The sequence below is a fragment of the Papaver somniferum genome, unplaced genomic scaffold, assembly GCF_003573695.1.
Source record: "Papaver somniferum cultivar HN1 unplaced genomic scaffold, ASM357369v1 unplaced-scaffold_21, whole genome shotgun sequence".
Taxonomy (NCBI): Eukaryota; Viridiplantae; Streptophyta; class Magnoliopsida; order Ranunculales; family Papaveraceae; genus Papaver; species Papaver somniferum.
Genome location: NW_020631041.1, coordinates 12,463,569 through 12,488,068, shown reverse-complemented (window position 1 = coordinate 12,488,068; position 24,500 = coordinate 12,463,569). Strand labels below are relative to the sequence as shown.

The following is a 24,500-nucleotide window of genomic DNA, read 5'->3' as shown; positions in this document are numbered from 1 at the left end:
TAATATAAGGATCATTATCCAAAACCAACTGTAATTTTGGAAGCTTCATCTACTTATGATTGTTGGTTTTGGCATGCCTTTTTTGGACTCCCGGGTTCAAATAATGATCTCAACGTTTTATATAAGTCACCATTGTTTGAAGATCTTAAGAATGGGATCGCGCCGCACGGCAATTTCACCATCAACGGTCATCAGTACACTCAGGGTTATTATCTAGCAAACGAAATCTATCCAGAATGGTCAACTATGGTTCAAGCTTATGACTAGTTTTACACCAACCAAAATTTTCTCCCATATAATCTTATTAAGGACATTGTTTCAAATCGTCAGTGCCAGGGGAGGACTAATAGAGGTGGACCAATTTGGTACACCTTCCCTCCACCACAGGATCTAGTAGGAGTGGGGTTTCTAAAACCCAAATTAGACCCCAAAACAGCATCCAATGGTTAGAAATTGGTACACCACACGATTTTTGGTACACGTTTAGCTTTTCTGGTTTCAAATCGACTGTAAAAACTATGTGCTAGTGAGGCTCGACTGTTGGAAAAAGTTTCAGCATGTCTCTTTTATTAATAAAATTAGTCACGTCCGTTGATACTGGCTCTGCATATTGTGCATTGGAGAGTGTCCAGCAACTAGACACTAGACCAAGTGGGCAAAAATCGCGTGAAACTACTATTTTCCAAAGAAAAGCATTGACTAATGGGTCTGTGATTGACTCCATGCTCTCTTTAACTTGTTCATTTGTCATCTCTTTATTTCAATTATGGGCTAGTTTTTTTTTTTTTTTTCATAATCTATTAGAAGTAAAGGATTAAGGATTCTTCATTGATGTGTATTTTTTAATCTGTAAAGCCGTAAAAAGCATAAAAACTGCTGAGAGTTACCATCAAAGAGAGTGAAGAAAAAATCGAAAAAATCCACAATAAAGGAGATGAGTCATTAAATTTTTGTTTAGTGGTTAATACAATGAATCCGGTTAGTGAAAATTAATCTTGTTTTGTTTACATTTTGTGACTAATTAGTCCATGCACAACTATAAGCCCCATGATGAAAGAATGATCAACATTTGGTTCCACCACCAAACCCATAACATCATCTCCCAACAAAACTCCTCCACTTGATTGTTTTGGTTTCAACTCTGCAATAACTCTTCCTGTTCGGACATCCATTATCTTGCAGGCTAATTTGCTGCTGCTTCCTTTTAACATCTCCATCCGATAACGATTAGCTTCGGTGTCGTTCACTTCCATATTCGAATTCAATTTTTTCCTAACCTGGAAAGAAGGTTTCCCTTTTGAACCGTTGCCGGATTTGTATCCCTCCCATCGTCCGAATAACCGTAATTTCTGCATAATTAAACACAAGATTAGCAACTTAAACTTCAACTTATAGACACTTTTTTTTTTGGTTCATTATAATGTGTAACTTAAACACAAGATTTGCTTACCTTTCTAAGTATTGTGAGTAGAACTTTGCCTTTTAAATCCATGAGATAAACTTCATTACAATTCTTATTATCGTAATTATCGATCCGATAAACGACTTGACCGTTGGAATTATATACGGTACAACCATTGCCCTGCATCACTAATGATTTCATCCATATTGTAAATATTTCTCTCTTTGATGAAGAACAAGTTGATGGTAATGAAGAAGAAAGAACAATGTCTCCTTGTGGATGAACCTTAGACATTTTTGACAACTATACTATAGCTAGAGGAGAAGTAGACGGTGATTGAAGAGAAGAAGTGTATGGGTTTATAAATGATTGAGTAATAACTCTAGCTAGCTATGACATGGGGGAATTAATGGACAATAATGATATAAAAAATTGGAGTTTTTATATTGAGTTGTTGAGTCAAATTACATTGTTCTTTTGTAGTTTTTATACTGTTCACATTTAAAACATGAATTTTGAGCAAAAACTCAAGAGTTGAGTTGAATCAGAGTGAACTTGGAATAATGATCATACATAATCCATCTTTTGTTTATTTGAGTGTGACTCAGTTTTGTCGAGTGAGAAAAGGATATCTTGTTTGAACTTTCAAGGGATATTATTAAACTCATCTTTACAACCAATCAAAGGTGATCTTTTTGGAGATGTCATGGAAGTGGTATCCCACATCAAGCTGTATGGAAATTATACATATATCATCACATGATTCACATCTGCAGTTCAAAAATTGGGTGAAGATTTGATGCTCTCAACCAAGATCCTTGAAAGCTTTGCTAAAATAGTGCATACTGTATATATCTTTTAGGGGAACTCCGTGGTCATATCCCCGAGAATATGACCTTTTGTTTAATCTCTATTAATTAATTTTAAATCTAATTAAGGAGTGGTGGCGAAACCAGGATTAAAAATACAAGTGGTAAAATAGTTGTATGGGGATAAAAGTAAATTTCTGGGAGGTTATTTATTTATTTTTGAAAACATTTATTCATTGAAGATTGACAACTAAATTTGGGCTAGGTTTAACAACTAAACCAAATATTTTTGGGCTAGGTTTCATGTGGCTTCAGCGTTCCCAGCCACCTCTCAGGTTCTGAGATGGGCTTCCAGTTCTCGTTTTTCTTTTGGTACGCCGATTTATATGTGTTTTAAGCAACGGAAGGGTGGATGCGGATTTGATATCGTAGAAATTGTCTTTTCAGATGTTTTTGTTTCCGTTGGTGCTCCTAACATGATGCTTGCTCTAAGATCTTAAAAGAAGGGTTTTATATTTTCATAAGGGTGGCTCTAAAGGGGGAACCGGGAACCCCATTAAAGAAATTTAGAAAGATGTGATGCATTTGTTTATTATTTAAAATAATGAAGGATATATTGTATATACGTACTTAGCTTTGTCGTTGTTAGGCAAACTTATAGTTGGTGCTAATTTTCTGATTCCGGTCACTTTGTACTGGAACTTATGTACTAACTACTAAGGCTATCTACCACAGATAGTGTGTGTGAGTCACCATTCACCATGAAGCGTGAGCAACTTGTTATTTGTTTATAAAATAGGCAATAAGGATAGTACATCATTACTGTTATAACAGGTTCTCCTATAGGCAGATAGATGAGCAAATACAGTATGAACAACCGTTTTTTCTTTAATTGTTATTAAAACTAATTTTATGGAGTTTGATCATGTGCACACGTGTAATAAATGTATATTTTGACACATTTACTTGACTGATCGATTAGCTAACTGATGGTCACATTATACCTCATATTTAGAATCTCGATCATCGTAATATAACTCCCTAAACAAAATCCATAATGGAAATTCTAATGTTACATAACACTCGTTAAGGAGTGTACGCAAAATCAAACTCATTTTTCTTGGAAAATATCGTTTCAGTTCATGGGAAGAAAGGAGAATAGCTCAATACTGTTATGTTAAGGTTATAATTACAACTACTTTACCTATTAAATGGGCCGAAAGAGCTAGGTCCCCTATTCTCCATATTCTTCTAACATAATCCAATTGTAAGACAAAGCAAATGAGATGTTTCAACCTACCCAACCTCTCCAAATGGGAAACACCATTTGGCATTAACCACCACGCTACTTAATAACCTTTTAGTCTTTAGCTTCTCTTGACAGAGGAGAGGGAGAGAATGTACGCATAAAATGAATAAGTGAGGTGATAGCAGTGTAGTCAATATCGGCCGATATGGCCGATATATCGCCGATATTTCGGATATCGGTCTACCACGATACGATATGAAGGATATCGGGGGTACGATATTTACCCGATAAAATCGGCCGATACGGACGAAACGAGATTTTCCAAAATTAGCCGGTAGGCCCGGTACCGGTCATTTTGTGTAAAGTGTAAGGGTAATCTTGGTTTTTCAGTTCCGGTATACGTTAAATCCCTAAAATTTCATTCGATTGTTTTCAGTCGAACTGTGGAAGAGAAAAGAAGAGGAGATGAAGTGAAAAACAGATCGTGTTCTTCAAATACCTGATTCAGCAAGTCGTGTTCTTCAAATATCATCATTGAGAATCCAATCTAAGGAAGGAACTTTTGATTAGATGATGTTCTTCATCTAAAAATCTCAGACACTATTGATTAATTGAAGGTTAGGGTTTTGAACCTTTTGATAATTAGTCTTTTTTTTTTTGCTTTGATTAATTAAATTCGTCAACATCTTCAAAACCCACTTATTTTTGAGAGCTCATTCTTATTAATAACTTGTACCCACAAATTTCATCTTCAAAACCTATATCAGAAAGAAAAAAAATCCAGTTTTTTCTTCATCAATTAAAGAATTTGAGGTAATAGACCTTCCTAATAGACAATGGAAATTGACAGTTAATGGTCAAATATGGTAATAGACCTTTTTTATTATTTTTTTTGTTTTTTGTTTTTTTCCATCGACAATGTAAGTTGAGTCAGTCCCGTTTTACTGTAAATTAGGCCCATGAATTTGTACATGTTTTTTCAAGCAAGGACCGAGGATAATAGTAGAGATGATATTGCTAGTTGGATTCAGTTCGATGTACAATGCAGTTAATGTGTACATGATGTATGACTATATGAGCATCACTTCGTGTATTTTTTGTCCATTGCTCGAAAACTTTGTGGAGAAGTGAAGTGTTGCTTACATTGCTCACTGGGTCATAAGGGAAGCTTTAAGAGTTGTTGCTAGCATTTCTAGTTTGGTTGTTGCTCATAGTTGTAGTTTTATAGTATTACTAACTTACGTTTTATCGATACTTATCCGTTTCTCTACTTATATGATGCAGTTTTTTCAAGTTGCAACCATTGGAAGTACATGTCAGTGAAGTGTGACGAAACTACCAGAGTCGGTGTTCTGATTGGAGGTAATCGTTCTTGTTCCAGTTTTATCCGTAAATGTGTGAAGAAGATGTTTAATATAAAAGTATAGTCTCTAAATTTAGAACCGATATTATACCGATATTTCAACGATAATATCCCCGATATAAAATCGTAACAATGTATCGGTCGCGGCCGAGATGAACCGATATCCGATATTAACTACATTGGGTGATAATAGTGCAATGGCGAGCCAGCGCAACATGCATGGTTTTATCTATCGATAAAAGCGGAGGAGATAATATTCCTGCATTGTTAATAACTTCACTGCATAATGAAAATGTAGGTATACCCGGATTAACCGGGGTATACCAAATAAAACAAAATAAGATCACAAGTAAGTAAAATCAAAAGCCCCTTCGTCATTTTTTATTTTAAAACGGCTAAACTATCTCAAAGTGATTAGTACAAATTCAGACTTATGAATCTTGTTAGAGCGAATTTAAATCAAACAAAAAATAAATTATTTGTTTGATTTAACTTAAGAATTATGTTTGAAAAAATTTGGAAAATTTTTGGTTTTTGAGAATTTTGTAACGAAAATGATTCACTTTAGTCAAACACTTCTCAACATGGTTTTGTTTCAGATTTTCAGAATTCAGTCTATGAAAAATCGGCATGCTCTAACTGAAAAGGAAAAAAAAAACGTCGACTAAGCACTTTCAGAATTCAATCCATGAAAAGTCGGGATGCTCTGCTGAAACAAAGCACGCCGACCAAACTTAACCGGCATGTTCGGATGAAACAAAACATGCCGACCAAACAATAGTTTTTCGCATTTACAATCGTCATGATCGAAAATGCATCACACTAGCTAGCGATTGTCTATTAGTCATCATCTTATTTTTATAAAACCATGACGACCAATAACAAAATTGTTCACTAGAAAACTTGTTTTATGGGAGTTATTAATCATCAAGGTTTAGCTTTTCAAAACATGACGACTATTCATACTACATCACTGGTTGTGAAGGTTTAGGGATGAAGACCATGACGACCCTGTGAATGTTACTTTCAGAAATAAAATTCTTTGAAAAATCGTCACGCTATTCATCCTACAATCTTGACGACTGGAAATAAATATGAAAAGTCGTCATGCTCGATCAATAACGAACGTATTGTTGCAATTCATGAATTTCAAATTTTCTCACCTAATAATGCCATTCAAATAACAAAACAAAATATTAGATAGAGTTTGAAAAAATTAATCGACAATAAAATATGTTTGATCAATGATTTTTTCCCTTTGAAAACCATGAAATATAGAGTTGGAAAAAGGAATTGCTCATTGGATTGATGATGAAGGAGAAGGAAAAGAATAAGGTTTATATCTAAAACTAAAAAGGAAATAGTTTTAGTTATTATTGGGTGAAGGATAATTGAATAACTTTACATACATTAGACACCCCTTAGCCACTTAAGGTTGTGAGCAAAATTAGTATACCCTAAATAATTTAGGTATACCCCACTCTCGGGAGTATATGATAAGCTTCTATTTCCACTTGGTATTGTCAATTTTTTCCATAGACCTTAACAACTAAACCAAATATTTGCCGATGTAGTCGGCTATACATAAATATTGATTTGATACGATATGCTACTTGCATCATACCGGTTTTATACCTTTTAGGTACATGTTTTCTTGTATCGGCCGACCCATCCAACAAGGGAAAAACCCTTAACAACCACACATAATGATAGAACCCTCATTCATGCAAACGTAATTTTACAATTCAAAACTACAACTTTCCGACCTTATGAATGACTAGTTTTCTGAAGTAACTAGCTAGGTGAGGTGACACAAATACCTAGGCAACCAATAAATATTAATTTCACTCTTCAATCTTCAATCTATCATCTCATTAGCTATAAGAACGTCATCTTGAATTTGTCTCTGTTTGACGAAGGATGATTGTTGCTAAGAAATAACTTTAGGTAAAAAAATTTTGAATCTTTCGGCTAAAACTTTAGACATAATTTTATACATCCCATTGATAAGACTTACTGATCTTAAATATTTAATTTATTCCGCTCTATATTTCTAAGGAATAAGAGCTTTAAAGGTATTTTCGAGTCTCCAATCTAGAAAATCTCTCTCTTGAAGTTCAAGGATTTAAGGATATTACTTTCAATGCGATTGTAAAGCAGTGGTTCAAAGTGTATTTTGAGTCTCCTTAAGTTTTTTCTTTCTCTTTTGTTAATCTTTGGTAGCCTATTACCAAGATCTCTTTTTCCTTTTCTCTTTCTTTTCTCTTTCCTCCTTTTGGGTGGGTATAATTCTTTTGCATTCTCCTTTGTTGATCTATAAAATCTTTGTTATCTTTTAAAAGAATTTTTTTTTATTGATTTCACCTTATTGTTTTCCTGGCATTTTTAGGGGCGACCCCAAAATAATTAGGGGCGACACAAAAAGACAAAAAAGGTCACCCAAGCGTAAATCTAAGCTACCCTTTATCTTCGAATTTTCAAAATAGCCGATATGCCCTTATATAAGAGGTAGCAAACACAACAATCGGTAGTTAACCTATAGTCGGTAGTAGATATATACTAATTAGTCTCTGATTATTGTGTGCATATTTCGGCTAATATGCCATTCTGTAATCGGTAGCTAAAGTAACTTATACACTTACCGATTATTGTAATCGGTAGCTAAAGTAACTTTATGTTTTGGATGTAGCCATAATCGGAGGTCAAATAGGTTACAAAACCTCTCGATTATAGGTTGCCCCAAAATGAGTTTTTGCTTAAATCCTTTTTTTTCTCAAAACTTTGAAATCTGTCATAATCGGTAGATTATCAAACTTATAACCCTACCGATTATAAGTGGCCCCAGATTCAACCTTTTGCAAAATTGCATAGGTTATGAGGGTACAAAGCCAACCATAACCATATGGTTTATGTTTTGGATTTAGCCATAATCGGAGGTCAAATAGGTTACAAAACCTCTAGATTAACGCTGCAAGATCTATATGGTTAAAAGTAACCTTCTTTTTACCAACTGTGTCGCTTCATATAACCGGGGCAGCAACCGAATCGTCAGCATGATCCGGTGAAGGTCTCTTCGGGGGACTTATATATGAGGCTTTCCTCTTAGTGGGTAGATTCTTTGATAGATCGTCCTTCGACGCGGCACCTTTAGCTGATTTTCCTCTCATATGAACTGCAGGAGGTGGAACTATAGGCTTCTGTAGGGGCATCGTAGGTGGAGAAATAGAACGAAGAGGTTGTACATTCAGCGACTCATCACGATGGGGAGAAGGAGTCTGCGTATTTGTTGGCACAGCACGTTGAGAAGCAGCAGGACGGTTAACAACATACCTAGAACCCTGAGGACCCTTCGTTTGATCCCCTCTCTTGACAGATGGGGCTCTTGGACCAGAAGCAGATGAAGTCCTCTGATCACGAGGATATAGATGCGAAGGCCTAGAAGGACCACCCTTCGGCGGAGATATGTCAGGACTTCTGGGCGGGGGAGACCTATAAGGTATCGGTGCCGGAGTCTGATAGGGAGCCCGATGACGATCACCCATATCTACGAAGGATCATAGAAACAAGATAAAGATTAAAACATAGAAGCTGATAAAGATCAATGAGAATTTGTCAAACTTTTATGAGTTCATCAGAAATATGATCCAAAAACTCTAGAATCCGCAAAAACGAAGAACCCTAATTTGTTTGTGGACATCGAAGACAAGCTTAAACCATCGATGGGAATCCATAGGTTTTGTGATAAAGAACAGGGGCAAGTATATATACTTTCGTATGTTTGTTCTTCATCACAAAACCAAGAACACAACATCAGAAGCTTGACAATCAATCAAGATCAAAATAAAGATAATCTCATACCTGTATCAAAAGCTTTGTGAGGATAACGAAGACAATCAATGAGAAGCTGATGAACAGCGACATCAGTCAACCTCTGAAGATCCTAAGAAATTTTATCTTAAGCAACACTAGTAGAAGTTATGAGCAAGAAAACAAGAATGAAGAATTTTCGGACTGACAAGAGAATGAAGATATAATGAAATTTATTTCAATGACTTCATCTCTCTTATTTATAGCCTAAACGATATAACAGCCCTGTGTTTCAAGGAGAAGTTCTTTCAAATGGTGGGAAACGTGCCCTAAAATCTAGGGGAAGTTATTGCAAGAAAAAGGAGAGACTGTGAAGACAGTTTTCTTCTTACTTTGACCCATTTCAAATTAAGAAGAAAAGGGGCAAATTGTATACACATAATTCATCACTCGCCACGTGTCTAGTGATAGACACATTTTTGTGTCTAATTTATCTCGATTCTATATATTGATAGTGCTTATTTTTGTACTTATTATGGTGTTTTATGTGTGTGTAGGTATTTTTGGCCAATAAACATTTTTGGAAAAATCTGCTCGAAAAGTTGCGCGGGGAACCCCCGGAGGACACTTGCTATTCGGACCCCTCAAATGGATAAGGGGTAACCAATTACTAAGGGGCATCCATTTCCAGGCAACTGCTAAAGGGAGACCAGCACAGGATAGGGGGAGGTCATCCTCATCATTTGAATTCTGGTTTTGGCGGGAAACAAAACCAGCGAGCCTGCAGTTTAAGAAATCAAAATTTTGAGAAGTTTTAGGGAGATTCAACCTCGGATTTTTGTTGGGCTGGACGTGATATAACTAAACATGCCTGGTATGGGTGATTTAATCGATCAAATTGGGCTGAATAATCTGGAAGAAGAAAACAGAGGTTGACTTGTAAAAGGAAACTGTATGGAATTATTTTAGGAATTTCAGGGAGACTAAAGGCGTGATATTGTTTCCTAAGGTGAGATTCTATCTAAGGAAGAGTTTCGGATGATTTTGAAGTCTTAGAAACGCGTAAGGAAGTTGGCAGAGAAGATTATTGTCGTGGCTTGCACGAAAAGAAAAAGAGATAATTAATCGCTATTTTAAGGTTTCTGAGCAGTATAAAAGGTGTGTTCGAGTTCCAGGGAAGGTTACGAAGTTATTGGAGCAGTCGCAGAGGAGTTTGTAGCACTACAGAGCTGAATTGATCAAGTTGCAGGAAAACCCGTGTTTCTGCTGTCTCAAATTTGTAACGCTGCTACAGTGACTTCTTTGTAACAGTCAGTCCTTTGTTTTGCAACGCCACTACATCGTTGCAAACAATCAGTGTTATAGTTTTTCATCTTTTAATCAACTTTTGAACCATAAACAAATATTTTGAGCAAGTGATTAATATGAGGAGCTAAACCCCATTGCTGAGGCAATAGAGGAAGCTATTTTTCCAACAAGAAGTGGTACATTCTATTTTATTTATTTATTTGCAATTTTTTTATGATTATTTTCCTTGGTTGAAAATTGTTTGAATGATCCTTGTTAAGCAATTGTTATTTCTTTTGATAGAGCATACTTGGACCTAGGTTTTTGATGTTCTATGCTTCGGATTTACACTTGTTATTTTGAGAATCTACTTGTTGCAATAGTTAGAATCAAATTGAACGAGAAAATTGCATAAATATAAATATTGGAATTAAATCACTTTGAACTTGGAAAATAGTGGAATCTTAGCCTCAGTGTTCTTTTAATATTGATATCATCTTTGGTTGAGTTTGTGACAATTTTTAGTTTGTTTTGTATTTTATTTTTAGAATTTAAGTCTATATTTTATCCTTCGCAAGTCTGAGAATCGAACCACTTTTACCACTATCTACAAATCACATCATCTAGGGAGCTACACGTGGAGAATACACATCTTGGAACATCAAGACACGATGCCGCGTATCAACACTCAAGAAGCATCTGTCATCAGTGTATGTTCATCATCGAACTGATCTGATGGCTAGGAATCACGGAGCACTGAAAGAACGAGCAACCGCGAAGTACTGAAGAACACCCAAGGATCTACTTTATCCCATCTCGATAAGGGTCTAAAATCAATGGAGAGGATTAGTCTAACTGATACGTATGTGATGGGATCCACAGACAGCTGTCTGGCGCATGCAGGCAGCCCAACCACCCGCATTAAACACTCTAGACTTAGAGTACGTGTCAACCAACCTATGGAGGAGAAAGAGGTGACTGATAGACACATTTTTGTGTCTAATTTGTCTCGATTCTATATATTGATAGTTCTCATTCTTGTACTTATTTTGGTATTTTATCTCTTTGTAGGTGTTTTTGGATAAATAAGCTGTTGCGGCGAAATTGGCTCAAAACGTGGCATTTGAACCTCCGTAGCAGACGTACCAGTGACATCCCAGAAATACCCCGGAGGAACCCCGAGAAAAGTGTGGAAAACATCCCAGAAAAATTACTAAACGCACCCAAGGGACAAGTGTTATACGGACTCCAGAAGCGGATAAGAGGCGACCACTGGATAAGGGGTAACCTTTCCCATTCACGTTCAAAAACTGAAATTGGCGGGAAATTTTGTGCATGCAACTGGCAGAGTGGGGATTGATTTCGAAGGTGTTTTAGTGAGAATCAATCGCCAGAATTGACTGGGCTGGACGTGATTCAACTAAACAAGCCTGGTATAGTGGTTTGTTTGGATCGAATTGGGCTAGAAACAGAGTTGGAGCTAAACAGGGAAAGTGTTTTTACACGGACCCTATTGAGATTATTTTTAGAAGTTCTAGAGAGACTAAAGACCTAAAAATCTTTCCAAAGATACGTATCTATCTAAGGAAGAGTTTGAGACAATCGGGAAAGCTCAGAAACGCGTGGAACAATTTAGAGAAAAGATTATTGTCGTAACTGCCAAGAAAAGAAAAGAAGAGATTTCGAGAAGATTTTGGAGAGATTTAATCGGCCTTTTTGATATAAATAAATTGGTTGGGTCATATAGAAGGGGTGTCGAGATTTTGGGAACCGGAGGAGGGCCAGAGAAGAAGAAATCAGAGTTCGATCAGACTCTGTTTCTGCTGCTGCTGCTGCTGAAGAACACGAAGAACGGACGTCCGAAGACAGTCGTTCTTCAACATTGTTTATGACAAAGTTGTGGGGGTCGCAGCTGCAGTCTCAACAACACTTCATATATATCGTTCTTCTTTTAACAGTGAACAACGCCTTTGAAACAGTTATTTCTGTTGCGATTTTTCTGCTCAATTGTTTTACTCCCTTTTAATCAACTTTTGAGCTTTATACATGTATTTTGAGACCATGATTAATATGAGGAGCTAAACCCCAACACTAGGATGACGGAGGAAACCCTATTTCACGCATGTGGTAATTTTAATAATTTTTTATGACTTTTTGCACTTATTTTAATTGATTCATGATTTTCACTAATTAGTTGTGATTTCGTTTGATGGTGTATGCTTAGACGTAAGAGATTTTGATACACCATGCTTGTGATTTACATCTAAAATTTTAAAAATCTATTTTTGGCAAAGAATAAGAGTCCATATTTTTAATATTTGAGCTATAATTGATTGGAGTTATTAATTGAGTCACATGAATGGAATTTGGTGGAATCCTGAATCTCAGTACCTCTCGATACTGTGACAGCTTTCCTTGTACATATTATATTAAGTATAAAATCGAATCTCAACAAGTCCGAGAATCGAACACTTTACTTACCACTACAAAACTACATCAATTTTTGGCGCCGCCGACGCAGATTTTTATTAGGTTTTAGATTTATTTTATTTCTTTTAGAGTTTTTGTTCTCTTTTACGCCTTTGGTATTTTTCGATTCTTTTCAGATTGGAGCGAAGCTACAAGGAAAGAAAAAAGTGCTATAAAAAGGAAGTATCGCCAAAGAAGGAAAGAAAAGAGGAATCCAAAAGGAGTGAAGAAGAATATTTTGTATATAGTTATTTTGTTTTATTTTTAGAAAATGTAAATAGGGTTTTAGTTTTTGTAATTTTTCTTTTCCTTTTTGGACATTTTTATTTTTAGGACGTTCTTGGACATTATTTTTTTAAACCCTAAGGAAGGGTCAAAATTAAATATCAACTGTTTGCAGGGAAAGACGACAGTTACGATACTGTCTCAGCCCCCCGGGTTCGTACACTGATATCGGAGTCGGTGGCCTGAGTCGACTTTAACGGTTCATCGCCCCTCTGGTACGGGAGGTAAGATTCTATCCACCCACGAATCCCCTGTCAGTGGGTTTTATTTTGTGTGACAACTCACACCCCTGCAATAGAATGTCGAACTGGTATTACAATAGCCAATACAACGAATATCAGACTGAGTTTCAAAATGGACGTTACTACTTTGACCATAGTGTGAATAATGGTTGGGAACATCAGCCTTTTGAAGGTTATGGTCCATACCATGGTGAGACCAATTACTATCCACACGCCAACCGGTCATACGAGCAAAATTCCTCTCTACTAGAGTCAACACGTAAGTTAGCTGAGTCGACACGTAAGTTAGCAAAAATGAATAACTTAGTTATGGACGAAAGCAATGCAACGAGTGAACTTTCTTTCCTAGATTCAATCAGGAAGTCATGTAAGTCGACTCAAAATATTTTGTTAGAGGCCCAGAACATAAGTGCTCTTAATTTCCAATATAGTGTTTCCAATAGTACCTTTGAAAATGAAGATAGTTATTCACATAATCAAGATGACGAGGATAAAATTGGTAACACTACTTGTTTAGATGAGGTTCAACCATTTTCATGTTATTATGATGATTATGATGAGGATAATATTGATGAAGAATTTGAAATAAGTAGGCATAGTGATCAGGAATTTGTTACTCCAATTGAGCTTTATGATGATAGTGTTATTTCTGGTTCAGATCCTGATAATTTTAATGATTATTCACCTATTCAAAAGGACGAGGATTTGATTAGAGATACCACTTCTTTAGATGATGTAGTATTTCCTTTTGATTACGAAGTCGATAATGGTTTACTAAGTTCAATTTATGGAGGATTGACTGCCAGATTTTGCGCCGGGTGAACAATCGCCATTGTACACCTCGCATTTAAATCCTCCGCCCATTGCGCACCAAATTCAGTTTTCCGCTTTAACTTCAGGCATAACAATGAAAGGCCTTTGGGGTGAAGTTAAAGAGGCACGGGAGAGCCAACGAAGGTCTTTTCTCGGAGAAAGAAAGTTGCAGAGTCGTTTCTGCACTTTCAGGGAAGAGGAGGAAGAAGAAGAAGAACTGACGCCCTAAGTCATTCGCAGAGAGGTGTAGTTTAGTAACTGCAGCAAATAAGTATCGTTTAGAAGGCAGTCTTATATTCTCTGTAGTCTTTTATAACAGTCAGTCTGTAACGCTTATAAACGTTGCAGTTGATCTGTTTTATCTTTTTCTTGTATTTTCACTCTATTCAAACACGTTGGAGCCATGAATAAATATTTTGAGCATGTTTTCACCATGAAGAGGTAAAACCCAATATTGGGATGACGGAGGAAGCCTAATATCATACATGGATAATTATATTTAATTCTTATATGACTTTTGCACTATTTTAAATTGATTCATGATTTTGATTAATTAGTTGTCATCTCGTTGATGGGTCATGCTTGCCTAGATGTTTTGATGTCCCATGCTTAGGATTTACAACTAATGTTTTGAGAATCTGCCTTGGCAAAAATAAGAGTCCATGTCTTTATTTATTTAGCTATAATTGTTTGAAGAATTAACATATGAACCTTATGTTATGAGTTTGGTGGAATCCTGAGTCCCAGTTTCTCTCGATATTGTGACAACTTTTGCATATATATTTTCTTTGTTTTTATTTTTAAGTCTTAAATCCAGTTTTATCAAGTCCGAGTTGAACGAACTTTATTACCACTTTCAAAACTACATCAATTTTTGGCGCCACCGATGCAGACTTGTATTTAGATTTGTTTTAGGTTTCTTTTTATTTTTATTATTTTTTGTTCTTCTTTACGCGTTTTGGTATTTTTCGATTCTTTTCAGATTTGGAGCGAAGCTACAAGGGAAGAAAAAGTGTTATAAAAGGAAAGCATCGCCAAAGAAGGAAAGAAAAGAGGAATCTGAAAGGAGTGAAGAAGAAGATTTTGTATAAAGTTATTTTGTTTTATTTTTAGAAACTGTAAATAGGGTGTTATTTTTGTAATTTTTCTTTTCCTTTTTGGACATTTTTATTTTTGGACTTTTTGGACATTCTTAGACATTATTTTTTAAACCCTAAGGAAGGGTCAAAATTAAATATCAACTGTTTGCAGGGAAGGACGACAGTTACGATACTGTCTCGGCCCCTCGGGTTCGTACACTGACATCGGAGTTGGTGGCCTGAGTCGACTTCAACGGTTCATCGCCCGTCTGGTACGGGAGGTAAGATTCTATCCACCCACGAATCCCCTGTCAGTGGGTTTTATTTTGTGTGACAACTCACACCCCTGCAATAGAATGTCGAACTGGTATTACAATAGCCAATACAACGAATATCAGACTGAGTTTCAAAATGGACGTTACTACTTTGACCATAGTGTGAATAATGGTTGGGAACATCAGCCTTTTGAAGGTTATGGTCCATACCATGGTGAGCCCAATTACTATCCACACGCCAACCGGTCATACGAGCAAAATTCCTCTCTACTAGAGTCAACACGTAAGTTAGCTGAGTCGACACGTAAGTTAGCAAAAATGAATAACTTAGTTATGGACGAAAGCAATGCAACGAGTGAACTTTCTTTCCTGGATTCAATCAGGAAGTCATGTAAGTCGACTCAAAATATTTTGTTAGAGGCCCAGAACATAAGTGCTCTTAATTTCCAATATAGTGTTTCCAATAGTACCTTTGAAAATGAAGATAGTTATTCACATAATCAAGATGACGAGGATAAAATTGGTAACACTACTTGTTTAGATGAGGTTCAACCATTTTCATGTTATTATGATGATTATGATGAGGATAATATTGATGAATAGTTTGAAATAAGTAGGCATAGTGATCAGGAATTTGTTACTCCAATTGAGCTTTATGATGATAGTGTTATTTCTGGTTCAGATCCCGATAATTTTAATGATTATTCACCTATTCAAAAGGACGAGGATTTGATTAGAGATACCACTTCTTTAGATGATGTAGTATTTCCTTTTGATTACGAAGTCGATAATGGTTTAGAGGAACGAGTTTATTCTGAGAATACCGTTTTAGAGTCTAGCGATTTAGAAACAATGGTCTTAGACGAAGAAAATGAACTTGTACAGCTATTAAATATGAGTGAGGATGCGTCACTTGAGTATAACCTAGAAGAAGCAATTGACTATTTTCAGCATTCCAACGATCTAGAAATTAAGGAAATTGTAGCTAGTCTATCTAGAGATACCCAAAACTCTATGTTTGGGGGTGATTATCATTCTCCATGTGCCTTAACTCTTAGAAAGGTCCCTCACTTCGGACTTGACATATGTGCCTCAACCATTTTGCAAGATTATCTTCATACACGTTTTCCTGAACCTAGTGATGTCCATAAGGAAGTTCAGTTGTTAGAAACCCATCCTCTGGTTGATGAGGTTAGACCAGGCTATGATACCAAGATCGACTTTGTTTTCCCACCAAATATTTTTCAACCAATTGTGGGAACGTATAAGTTTCATATGTGTCAATTATTAAGCTTTGAGACTAAACCTAATTACTTTAGGGGATTAGGGTCGACACATTTGTTTAAGGAAGACCACGACTCTCATTGTGGTCAGCTGTGTGAGTCAAAACTGATTGACTTTAAGGATCCACAATTATTCAGGTTATTATTCTGTGCTTCTAAGTTTTTGCTTGAGTTATTCCAGACTCTAATACCTGAACCGGACCTTAGCTTTGAGGAATTCCAGCGCATGAAAATATTTTATCTAGACCCTTTCATAGAGCCTGAACTTGAACCACAGCTAGATGTAGTTGTCTTAAACAGGAAACTAGACAAGGGTGCACTTTATTTGTTAATTTTCTTGGCATGTTGCAGATTCCTTTTACTTGTGATAGCTCTATTTGGTTTTGATGACCCACGGATATTTCGGCTATTACTTTATGATACGAGGTGATTAATCCTTTCTTATGTCTGGCTGAAGACGTTAAACTTAGCACTTCTTGGGAGGTAACCCAACATTCATGCGACACGGTAATATCTTTCCTTATCTCTTTTGCTTCAAATGGTAACAGTTTCTCCTTGTTCATGCTTTTAATTTCATCTTTATAACATTGAGGACAATGTTAGATTTAAGTTTGGGGGTATGGGAGAAACTTTTTAGTTGCAGTATGAATAAATAAACTCCAGAGCTTAGAAATTTATGCCTATTTAGGATTGCACTAACTAATCTAAGTGGATGGAAGCATTTTGATCGTAGGAGTTGAGGAACCAATCTGATTAGATGGAAACATCTAAAGAGTTTATTCATAAAAGCACATAGCTCAGGTGTTAGAAATAACATGATAGTTTCACCATATCTCGTTGAGACCTTTTCACTTCTATTTTTATTTTGTTTTGTTTTTAAACTATGTTTCTCTAAGTGATTAGGTGGGGCTCACGATTCAAGTTGTTACCAATGCTAGGGTGAATTAGAGTGATTGAGATGCAAAAAAAAAAAAAAAAAAAAATGGAGACCAGACCACCAGACCAACCGGAATAAATTCAATAAAGTCGACCACTGGTACCCTTGTATATGCCAGCTGAGTTGACATAGAGTTAGGATTATAGACCATTGGTTCCCTTGTATATGCCAGTGTGTTGATATTAGTCAGACTAGTATCTCAGTCCATTAGGATAGGTTCATTTTGGCGGAGGCCTTCAGACAGATATGAGAAACACCGTTCACTTAGTAAACATCAAAACCATCTATGTTTTTCTATATCCATCTCTTAATCTATCCATGTGATAGGTTTGACTCCGAATATTGATGTCCATAGTGCAACTATCTGAGTAGAGCTCTGTCACTTTATAAGAATTTTAGTATGCTTGAGTGCAAACTCGTGTACAGCAATTGGAATTTCGCATCAGGGTACTTCCTCCTGTAGTCAATAAGTATGCCAACCAAGGAGATTCTTTAATGCCTTCCAAGGTTCTGTGTAGATAGCTAAGGTCTGGAGTAAAGTGGGTATATCTCTTGTAAGCCCTCCCGAGACTATAACTCGGCCACTAGGGACACCTAGGGGTTTAAAGGCTTATTGCATACGCTAAATGCAATCGACGATGCCTGCGACAGTGAGTTAGGATTTTGTTTTCTATTTTAGTTTTGCTCGAGGACTAGCAAATAATAAGTTTGGGGGTATTTGATAGACACATTTTTGTGTCTAATTTGTCTCGATTCTATATATTGATAGTTCTCATTCTTGTATTTATTTTTGTATTTTATCTCTTTGTAGGTGTTTTTGGAGAAATAAGCTTTTGCGGCGAAATTGGCTCAAAACGTGGCATTTGAACCTCCGTAGCAGACGTACCAGTGACATCCCAGAAATACCCCGGAGGAACCCCGAGAAAAGTGTGGAAAACATCCCAGAAAAATTACTAAACGCACCCAAGGGACAAGTGTTATACGGACTCCAGAAGCGGATAAGGGGCGACCACTGGATAAGGGGTAACCTTTCCCATTCACGTTCAAAAACTGAAATTGGCGGGAAATCTTGTGCATGCAACTGGCAGAGTTGGGGATTGATTTCGAAGGTGTTTTAGTGAGAATCAATCGCCAGAATTGACTGGGCTGGACGTGATTCAACTAAACAAGCCTGGTATAGTGGTTTGTTTGGATCGAATTGGGCTAGAAACAGAGTTGGAGCTAAACAGGGAAAGTGTTTTTACACGGACCCTATTGAGATTATTTTTAGAAGTTCTAGAGAGACTAAAGACCTAAAAATCTTTCCAAAGATACGTATCTATCTAAGGAAGAGTTTGAGACAATCGGGAAAGCTCAGAAACGCGTGGAACAATTTAGAGAAAAGATTATTGTCGTAACTGCCAAGAAAAGAAAAGAAGAGATTTCGAGAAGATTTTGGAGAGATTTAATCGTCCTTTTTGATATAAATAGATTGGTTGGGTCATATAGAAGGGTGTCGAGAGTTTGGGAACCGGAGGAGGGCCAGAGAAGAAGAAATCAGAGTTCGATCAGACTCTGTTTTTGCTGCTGAAGAACACGAAGAACGGACCTCCGAAGACAGTCGTTCTTCAACAGTATTTACGTCAAAGTTGTGGGGGTCGCAGCTGCAGTCTCAACAACACTTCATATATATCGTTCTTCTTGTAACAGTGAACAACGCCTTTGCAACAGTTATTTCTGTTGCGATTTTTCTGTTCAATTGTTTTACTCCCTTTTAATCAACTTTTGAGCTTTATACATGTATTTTGAGATCATGATTAATATGAGGAGCTAAACCCCAACACTGGGATGACGGAGGAAACCTTATTTCACGCATGTGGTAATTTTAATAATTCTATATTACTTTTTGCACTTATTTTAATTGATTCATGATTTTCACTAATTAGTTGTGATTTCGTTTGATGGTGTATGCTTAGACGTAAGAGCTTTTGATACACCATGCTTGTGATTTACATCTAAAGTTTTAAAAATCTATTTTTGGCAAAGAATAAGAGTCCATATTTTTAATATTTGAGCTATAATTGATTGGAGTTATTAATTGAGTCACATGAATGGAATTTGGTGGAATCCTGAATCTTAGTACCTCTCGATACTGTGACAGCTTCCTTGTACATATTATATTAAGTCTAACATCGAATCTCAACAAGTCCGAGAATCGAACACTTTACTTACCACTACAAAACTACATCAGTGACCCATCGTCACCAAGAATGACCGCTGGGGGCATCTGTTGAAGACGAAGACACCAGCGGGATCTCCACAAAGAACAAGAAGATAAGGTGCAGTCGTCCTTAGCAGTGGACCCCATGTATTATCCTTATAAATACCCTTATCCACTAAGAGAGTATGGGTCGACTAGTTTTAGTAACTAGAGAAGAGATAGGAAAGAGAAATAGGAAGAATAGGTATGAATTCCATTTCCCCTAGCATTGTTATTCACTTAAAGTCATTCGACTATCTTTGTAATCCCTCAATATATAGTGAAACACCAACCGTGGACGTAGGCCTTAGTGCTGAACCACGTAAATCATTGTCTCATTTATATTTCAACACTTTACTTTATGATTTTGTTATTATGCATCATACCTACGGGAATGAGTGAAACAATTCCTCCCGACTAGACAATGACGAGTCCGAAGACTCTGAGTCGATGAGTCATCGTGTTTGCACTATTGTACATCTATTTTTATTCCCTATAACGTTTTTTATAGGTGATGCGAATATTGTTTGTGAACACGTGGATGTCATCGTAATTTATTTGTTCACAAGTACCATAGTTATAATCTCCCGAGCCAACCAATGAAGCGGTAATATGGAGCGTTTATGAAGTTTCAATTACTACATTATATATCCTAGATGACGATAATTGGTATACGAAAATTGGATCAAGTCTTGTGAAATCGTGGAACCTACACCTATCTTTATCATATCTGTTCAAAAAGAAATTCCCTATAATTCGTTGTTAATATATATCCTTATTTAAGGATAATATATTGTTTCCTAGTATATAGGGTCTTTGCTTTATCATAATATTGGGCTCTATATATTCATGAGATGTGTAACCATAATTAAGAAGATTATCATAATAAGAATTATCTTATTCTTGATCCTATATTTGTGAAGATGGTATCAGAGCTAGGGTTCTTGAATCATGGGTAGTGATTCAGAATTATACCAAAATAAATCAAAACAAAAAGGGAAGATGAAAAACAAATTTGCTCCTATTATCGTTCAATCTGAAGGTGCAGTATTCAAGCCTGGGATTGTTCTTGATGAAAAAAACTATGATTTGTGGTCACAAATCATGGAGATGCATATTGCTGAAAAAGAAAAAACCTCCTTTATTATGGAAAGGAAAAGAAAACCTACCGAGGAAGATCCAAGATATGAGAAGTGGCACACAGATAATCAAAAAGTCAAGCGATGGTTGTTGATGTCTATGTCACCCGAAATCATGAAGAGATATGTTCGGTTACCTACTGCTAGAGAGATTTGGGATGCATTATCTAAAGCCTTTTATGATGGAGATGATGAGATGCAGGTATTTACTCTAAATCGACGAGCGTTTTCGGCAAAACAAAATGGCAGAGTACTCTCAATTTATTATGGAGAACTAACTGAAATATTTGGAGAGCTGGATCATCGTGACAAGGTGGTTATGGAGAATTCTAATGATATTGAAGCCTATCAAAAATCAATTCAGCGCCTAAGGGTGCATATATTCCTTGCTGGATTAGATGAAAGTTTTGAACAGATTTGTGGTGAAATCTTGAGAAAGGATCCTATTCCTGAATTGGAATCATGTTATTCACTCATTCGTCGTGAATCTGTTCGACGTACAACGATGGCAAAATAATCGGGAGAATTTGAACCTGCTGCTATGGCAACTCGAAACCGGTACAATCAAAAAGGGTCTTTTCAGAGATACTAAAAAACTGAGGTGGACAAGTCATCATTTAAGTGTACACACTATAATCAATCTGGACATACAATTGACATGTGTTTCGAGTTGGTTGGATATCCAGATTGGTGGGATCAACATCTGGAGAGGAAGAAGGAGACAAAAAAAATTATGGTGCTCCAATGGCTTCAACAAAGAATGGAAATGATTCCATGGTAATATCTGCATCAGTAGCAAGGACAGGTAACGATGGTAAGTTTTTAAATGTTTCTTCACTTGTTTCGAATAATTCATGGATAGTTGATTTCGGTGCCACAGACCATATGACATGTGATTCTAAACAAATCTCTCCCCTTAAACCATCCTTACAAAAAACAGTCTCTACTGCAAATGGCTCACAAGCTCCAATTACTGGTGAAGGGTCAATGTCTCTCACTGAAACTTTAAACTTAGATTTTGTCTTAGTAGTTCCTACATTAGACTGTTATCTCCTATCAGTTTCCCAAATAACTAATACTTTACATTGTGTAGTGATATTTTGGCCAGACTGTTGTGTTTTTAAGGACATCACAACGAAGCAAACGATTGGTTATGGTGTTAAGCGTGGGAAGTTGAATTATCTGGATTTGGTGTCAAGTAGTTCGGATAAGCTGCGTCAAACTCTTCTTGCTGATGGTTCTGAGGGGGAGAGACAAAAATCTCAAATTTTGTTATAGCATCGACAATTGGGACATGCGTCGTTTGGTTATTTAAAAAAATTATTTCCTAGTTTGTTTGCAAAACTTGATATTTCTAGTTTTCATTATGAAGTATGTGAATTTGCAAAAAGCCATCGTGCTTCTTTTCCATTATCATTCAATAAGAGTCCAGTTCCTTTTATGATCATACACTCTGATGTTTGGGGGCCATCTAAAACTACTACCCTGGGTGGTTCAAGATGGTTTGTTACTTTTATTGATGATTGCACTAGAATGACGTGGGTGTGTCTCATGAAAAACAAAAGTGAAGTTACCGCCTTGTTTCAAAAGTTCCATAAGATGATTAACACTCAGTACAACAAACAGATTCAAGTACTTCGTAGTGATAATGGTGGTGAATATATGGATTCTGACCTTCAACATTATTTTGAGGGACACGGGATTATTCATCAAACTAGTTGCTCTAATACGCCTCAGCAGAATGGAGTAGCAGAGAGAAAGAATCGTCACTTACTGGAAGTGGTATGTGCTTCATTGATAGAAACACATATGCCACTGATGTATTGGGGAGAGGCACTTACTTCTGCATCATATTTTATCAATCGAGTGTCATCCAGTACCATTGTGTTTCAAACACCCCATCAAGCTCTTGCTGAAGCAGTTGTGGCTCCAACTGTTCCTAATCTTCCGCCTCATGTGTTTGGTTGTGTAGCTTATGTTCATCTGCACAAGAACCAACGGGATAAGTTGGCTCCTAGAGCTCTGAAGTGTGTATTTGTGAGATATGCAACAATTAAAAAGGGATACCATTGCTATCATCCTCCAACCAAAAGAATGTTTGTTACTTTGGATGTTGTATTTCATGAAGATACTATGTATTTTTCATGTGAGTCTGAACTTCAGGGGGAGTACCATAAGGAAATTTAGACTCTTAACTATGATGAAGATATATCGGAAATTGATATATCTGTTATTGTCAACTCTGATGATATGGTAAGAGAATCTGTTGATGAAAGTTTTTCACGAGAAGAAATAGAAAGTGCAGTATTAGATCGTGATATAGAGATTCAAGATGAGGTTATGATAGAAGAGATTCCAGAGTCTACGCTACCTCAAGAAGATGAAACACCAAACCAATCGTCTTCTACGGATGTTCTTGAAGAATCTAGGAGACAACTTCCACAACGTGTAAACAGAGGTATTCCTAAACCCAGATATGAACCTGAAATCTCTAGTAAGGTTAAGTACCCTATGAGTCATTATGTCTCTCACCATCGTTTGTGTAAAGCTAATAAGGCATTCGTGAATCAACTATCTACTGTTTTTATTCCTAACAATGTGCAGGAAGCATTAGTTGATCTAAAATGGAGAGCATCTATAGAAGAAGAAATGAGGTCCCTTTTTCAGAATGATACTTGGGATTATGTTGATTGTCCAGAAGGAAGAAATATTGTGGGGTGTCGTTGTATTTTCACCATTAAATACAAGGCAAATGGTGAGATTGAACGTTATAAAGCAAGATTAGTTGCTAAAGGGTACAGCCAAACTTATGGTATCGACTATACAGAAACCTTTTCTCCAGTAGCGAAAATCAACACAGTACGAGTATTGTTATCGCTTGCTGCAAACTTGGATTGGCCTTTGCAACAGTTTGATGTAAAGAATGCCTTCTTACATGGTGAATTAACTGAAGAAGTTTACATGGAGATCACACCTGGTATTTCAATTCCAGGATCTCATGGTAAGAAGGTATGTAAGCTAAACAAGTCATTGTATGGACTAAAACAATCTCCAAGGGCCTGGTTTGGCAGATTCACCAAATCTATGAGGAACTTTGGATATCGTCAGAGTAATTCTGATCATACTTTGTTCATAAAGAAAAGGAAGGATAAAATTACTGCTCTTATCATATATGTAGATGATATGGTGGTGACAGGAAATGATCCAGAGGAGAGGAAATCTTTGCAAAGATACGTATCAAAGGAATTTCAAATGAAAGATCTTGGTTCATTGAAATACTTCATTGGGATTGAAGTTTCTCGATCCAGTGAAGGAATTTTCTTATCACAAAGGAAATATGTTCTTGATCTGCTAAAAGAAGTGGGCATGTCAGCATGTCATCCAATCCATACACCTTTAGAAGAAAAGGTAAATATGTGTATTGAACCTGATCAAGTTCCTGCTGATAAAAGGAGATATCAAAGACTTGTAGGGAGATTTATGTATCTATCTCACACAAGGCCAGATCTTTCTTATGCACTCAGTGTTGTTAGTCAATTCATGCACAATCCAGGTGAACAACACATGGATGCAGTATTACGTATTTTGAGGTATTTGAAGTCTTCTCCTGGAAAAGGAATTGTATTCTCTAAAAATGAAGATTATAGAAAGGTTGTGGCATATATTGATTCTGACTATGTAGGAGAAATAGATGCAGACGTTCTACTGCAGACTAATTTACCTTTGTGGGAGGTAACTTAGTTACTTGGAGAAGTAAGAAACAAAATATTGTTACACGATCAAGCGCAGAGGCTGAATTCAGAGGTATGACAGATGGCATTT

General features: G+C 36.5%; 2 protein-coding genes across 2 annotated transcripts; both read right to left on the bottom strand.

Annotated features, from left to right (window-relative positions):
* Positions 1 to 926: 926 nt before the first annotated feature.
* Positions 927 to 1,946, bottom strand: LOC113339727 (protein LURP-one-related 11-like). Its single transcript, XM_026584958.1, has 2 exons — positions 1,451 to 1,946; positions 927 to 1,349 (listed from the first exon to the last, which is right to left on the bottom strand). Exons 1-2 carry the CDS (start codon positions 1,694 to 1,696, stop codon positions 1,005 to 1,007), a joined length of 591 nt encoding a protein of 196 aa, XP_026440743.1. The 5' UTR covers positions 1,697 to 1,946; the 3' UTR covers positions 927 to 1,004.
* A 5,897-nt stretch (positions 1,947 to 7,843) lies between these two features.
* Positions 7,844 to 8,365, bottom strand: LOC113339613 (proline-rich proteoglycan 2-like). Its single transcript, XM_026584854.1, has one exon. The coding sequence runs from the start codon at positions 8,363 to 8,365 to the stop codon at positions 7,844 to 7,846; it is 522 nt and encodes a 173-aa protein (XP_026440639.1).
* Positions 8,366 to 24,500: the final 16,135 nt, after the last annotated feature.